Raw genomic sequence first — 4,345 nt, forward strand, 5'->3', positions numbered from 1 at the left:
TCTCTCTTCCTCTGGGCAGACTCTGCTAACACACCCAGAGCCCAGAATGTACTGTCTGTAACCTGGACATCCCAGCTGTGAGTCCCTGAGTTAAAGCCCTCAGAGCCCAGGACAGAGATATGTTTATCAAACCTCTCTGGATTATCAGGAAGTTCATCTTCCTCCTCTACCTCATCTTCCTCCTCTACCTCCTCTTCCTCCTCTACCTCCTCTTCCTCCTCTACCTCCTCTACTAGTCTTACACTGGTCAGATCTTCAGACAGGATGAATCCTGGATGAGCAGTGTTTGGGTCCAGGATGACAGGAGAGTAGGACACCATGTCCTTCATCTTGCTCCAGATGTTGAAGCTGAGGTTGCCCAGGTGTTTGGCTTGGTCGATCAGAGCTCCCGAGGGAAGCTGTGGATCCTCCAGCAGGGGGCGCTGCAGCCTCTCCACTGCAGCCTTGTAGTTGTGCAGGAAGGAGATGTCTTCAGCTCTCAGCTCCTCCTCTGTGGCTCTGACTGTGTGTGAAAGAGCTGCTATCTCTCTGCTCACAGCCTCCATCTTCTCCTCCATCATCCTCCTCTTCTGCTCCTCTTCCTCCCTCAGTGCAGCCATCCTGGCCTCTTCTTCCTCTTCTAGAAACTGGTGAAGCTTCTTAAACTGCTCCTTAATCTGCGTCTCTGTGTGTAGAGCCTGGACCTTCATGTGTCCTGCTTTTAGATCAAACTCCACTTTAACTTCTTCAATGATCTTCAGTTTCTCCTGAAAGGGCTCCAGAGCTTTCTGGAGATCCTCTCTGAGATCCTGAGCAGCTTCATCCATGGGTCTGAATCTGTGGTTGGTGTGTGCTTTTGAATCTCTGCAGACGACACACACTGGCTGCTGATGGTCCAGACAGAAGAGTCTGAGTTTCTCAGAGTGCAGACTGCAGAGAGCCTCTGAAGATCTCTGACCTCTCTCCTGTAAGAAGGTCTCACTCAGGTTCTTCAACACCAGGTTACAGGGAGGTTCATCTTTGGAGGATTTTCTCCGACAAACTGGACACTCCTTTTCTTCTTTCCCATCCCACCAGTTCTTCAGACAGGCTTTACAGAAGCTGTGGCTACAGGACAGAAGAACAGGATCTCTAAAGACGTCCTGACAGACCGGACAGCAGAGATCTTCCTCTAACCTGGAAGCCATGTTGTCTCTGAGTGAAGCTGAAACACAGCAGAGAGGAAGTACAGTCAGTCACCGTCTGATCGTCTGATTCTCAGTCGTCTGTCTCTCTGCAGTGAGGGAGAATAACAAAGTGTTTCCTGGTTAGTCTCTCTGTTCACCTGCAACCACACAGGTGTGTCTCATTCCACAAACACCGGCCATTCCTCAGCAACTCACCATAAACTGGTTTAACCTCATTTTATCTCTGCAGTACAGAACATTTTAACCGTCAAGTAGCTATAGAGTATCATTCAGCTGTACAGTCTTAATGAAGCTTCTAAAGTGTAGCAGGAATTTTCAGCTCCACAGAGAATTACCTTTGTTTTGGAAACTTGGCCCATTTGCCTAATATTTAAAAGCATTGTCGCTTTTAAGTCAGGTTTTTTGTCTGCAGTAGTCATAATACTTATCAAAGGCCTCGAAACCCCAGTGCGTTTTCTCCTGGAGGCCAAGGGAAGCCAGGCTTCCCCTGTTTTTCGGATTGTAGTTATAATTTTAATAAATAAATAAAAGCACTTCGTTTAGTTTCGGAAATTCTTGTTGTGTGTCTCTCCCCCATTCTCATTGAGTATTTTACGAAGAGTGAAACAGCGCCCCTCTAGATGTTATGGTGAAACAGTAGATTGCACTCTCTGTTGCGAGAGGAGGCCAGCTGAAATTGGCTTCCCTTGGTGAAAAAATATGGAGGGATTGACCAATCAGACAAGGCTCACGTCATGCCCCTGCCAACCTGTGATTAGTCAGGGCCATGCCAAGGGAAGCCAGAGGCGGCTGGCTTCCCTTGCCTCACAATCCAATCAAATCACATCAACTTAGTGTTGCAGTGACGCGTCCTAAAACCCGGAAGTAAGCTGCTCTCGGTTTCCCTCGACAGAAAGCAATGGGATTTCTCCATAGGATTTTGGAAAATAGCTCGAAATAAGGTCAGTAAAAAACGAACCTGTTAGATAAATGCACGTTGTGTTCAGTCGGATAATATCACATGTCTACCCTACTTTTATAATTTTTCTAATAATAAATCTAATCGATAGAAGATAGATAGCGTCACTGCATCACTCTCACCGCCGTTACAAAGTAGCAAGCAACTGAAGCAAGTGCAATTATGGAGGGTGGAGATTTGGAGTATTTAATCAAAAATAATTGTACTAAACTTCCGCTACAGCAGCAACAACAAATAAAATCTAATGACGGGCCAATGCCCAAACTGGAGCTGTGAAGAGCGAGGAAAAAAGGAGCGAATCGGATGTAAAACATTAAAGGTCTCCTGATCTAGTTTGTGAATGAATGCTTATAGAGTGGCGAAGTCCCTCCCGTTCCGGGGGACCTCCATGGGACCTTATTTCGAAAAAATTATGTATTGAAGTCAATGGAGAGAGAAAGATTATCTTTCAATCCCGTTTGAATTGTGCCAACAATTACACACAGATGATGTTTGTCAATTAAAAGATAATTTTGCAAGTAAAAAATAAATAAATGTGTCGTAAAACTGTGAAGTAAGACATTGTTTGTGTGAAACGCTCAATGAAACTACATCTATTATCTCTGGTCTCACAGAACAACACCGTCACCAAGATGGCCGTCACTACTGTCTTGTTAACAAAGTGTTATTGACTACCCTCACTATCACCACAATGAAACACGTCCAGACGAATGTCATGCAAAGCTGCCTGCCTTCCTTTGATTCTCTCTGAACGACTGGTCTTTTATTGTTTAATGTCAACCATTTGGGCAAATAGCATGAAGTCGAAAACATTGGTGATCGTCGATGCTAGCGTTAGCATTTCTCCCCCGGGCTTAAATTGTGTATTATAGAATGATCACACCGGTGACAGTACTCTTCAAAGGGTTCACGAAATATGACTACTACTCTTACTGTTTAACATTTTGGGTTACTTAATGTTACTTCATATTAAGGCTAATAAAAATGACAAGGCTGTAATGCTAACTAACGTGCTAGCTACTAGCTAGGTAGCTAACTTGATCCAGCCACTCCTGGTCCTTTCATCAGACGGGAAGCAAAAGAACGAGTGAGACCGATTGCTGGTATGATAACAACCTGGTACTAAGCACACAGGCATCTTGTTAAAGTTATCTTATCTTAGCCAGCGCCATATAGATAGATTATATCTATATGGCGCTGATCTTAACTTTCTCTTAGTGGAGGAAAACAATTGTGACATCACTTACGCGACTCTGGGATTTGTAGTCTTTCTAGTTGCGTATTTTTCCTAGTTTTATATTTCAACAGTTTTACGACAAACTGTGACTTTTTTGACCTGGACATTATTTTCTAAGATAGACAAACATCATATTGTGTAATTCATGGCACAATTCGAACGGGATCGAAAGATACGTTTTCTCTCTCCATTGACTTCAATACATTATTTTTTCCGAAATAGGTCCCATAGACCGGAAGTAGATGAGCATGACTTCGCCACTCTTATAGAGTTTTGCTGAAGGTGCGTGCGGACATGTCGGTAGATAAGAGCGTGTGTAAGTCCTGCATCGTATGATACAAATGTGTGTAAAATGTGTGTACATTTTTTCCCCACGCACGCTACTGCGAAACCCATCTTTTCAATTAGAGCCTTTTCCTAGACCTCTTATTTGTTTTACTATTCATTCTACCGTGTTCTGTGCTGTTTTCATATTGTTCTTATTACTTATGGCTTGTAGCACTGCAGGATTTGTCTTCAACTATGAAGTTACAAAATAAAAGTCATGGCTCCCCTCCCCCTCCTCTACTGATTTCACTGAAATTCACTATGAGTGATGTTTGGAGTCAGACTGACCTTCAGGGGGTGGAGGGTCTGCAGGTTGAAGCTGCAGTGTTGTAGTTTCCACTTTTCTCTCCTGTTGCTGAACTCAGAGGAAGTTGTTAGTTTGGTCTGAAGGCGAATGTGATCGTCTCTTTTTCAGTCCGTCTGTCTCTCTGCAATGAGGAAGAAGAACAAAGTGTTTCCTGGTTTGTCTCAGTGAGTCAGTTGAGGGAGGAGCTCTGTCACGTCTCCTCTGCTGAACTCTGTCTCCTCTCGTGTGACTCAGGGAGTGTCTCGGTCCAAAGTCCAGATTTATTGCTGGATTAAGGTTGAAGTGGTGTTTGAGTTAAAATATAAACTGATTTAGTGTATGTAAACTTATAGGCTCACGTAATGTTTCAC

The 4,345-nt window shown here is 43.8% G+C and overlaps 1 protein-coding gene across 1 annotated transcript; it reads right to left on the reverse strand.

The window, feature by feature from the left end:
- Nucleotides 1-5: 5 nt before the first annotated feature.
- LOC117447331 (nuclear factor 7, brain-like) lies at nt 6-4,139 on the reverse strand (the record flags this gene model as incomplete). The annotated part of the gene is made up of 2 exons (XM_071203247.1): nt 3,977-4,139; nt 6-1,183 (listed from the first exon to the last, which is right to left on the reverse strand). A coding segment is annotated over exon 2 (1,161 nt), but the record flags the coding sequence as incomplete, so codon positions are not given.
- Nucleotides 4,140-4,345: the final 206 nt, after the last annotated feature.

The sequence above is a fragment of the Pseudochaenichthys georgianus genome, chromosome 5 (assembly GCF_902827115.2).
Source record: "Pseudochaenichthys georgianus chromosome 5, fPseGeo1.2, whole genome shotgun sequence".
NCBI classification, from domain to species: domain Eukaryota; kingdom Metazoa; phylum Chordata; class Actinopteri; order Perciformes; family Channichthyidae; genus Pseudochaenichthys; species Pseudochaenichthys georgianus.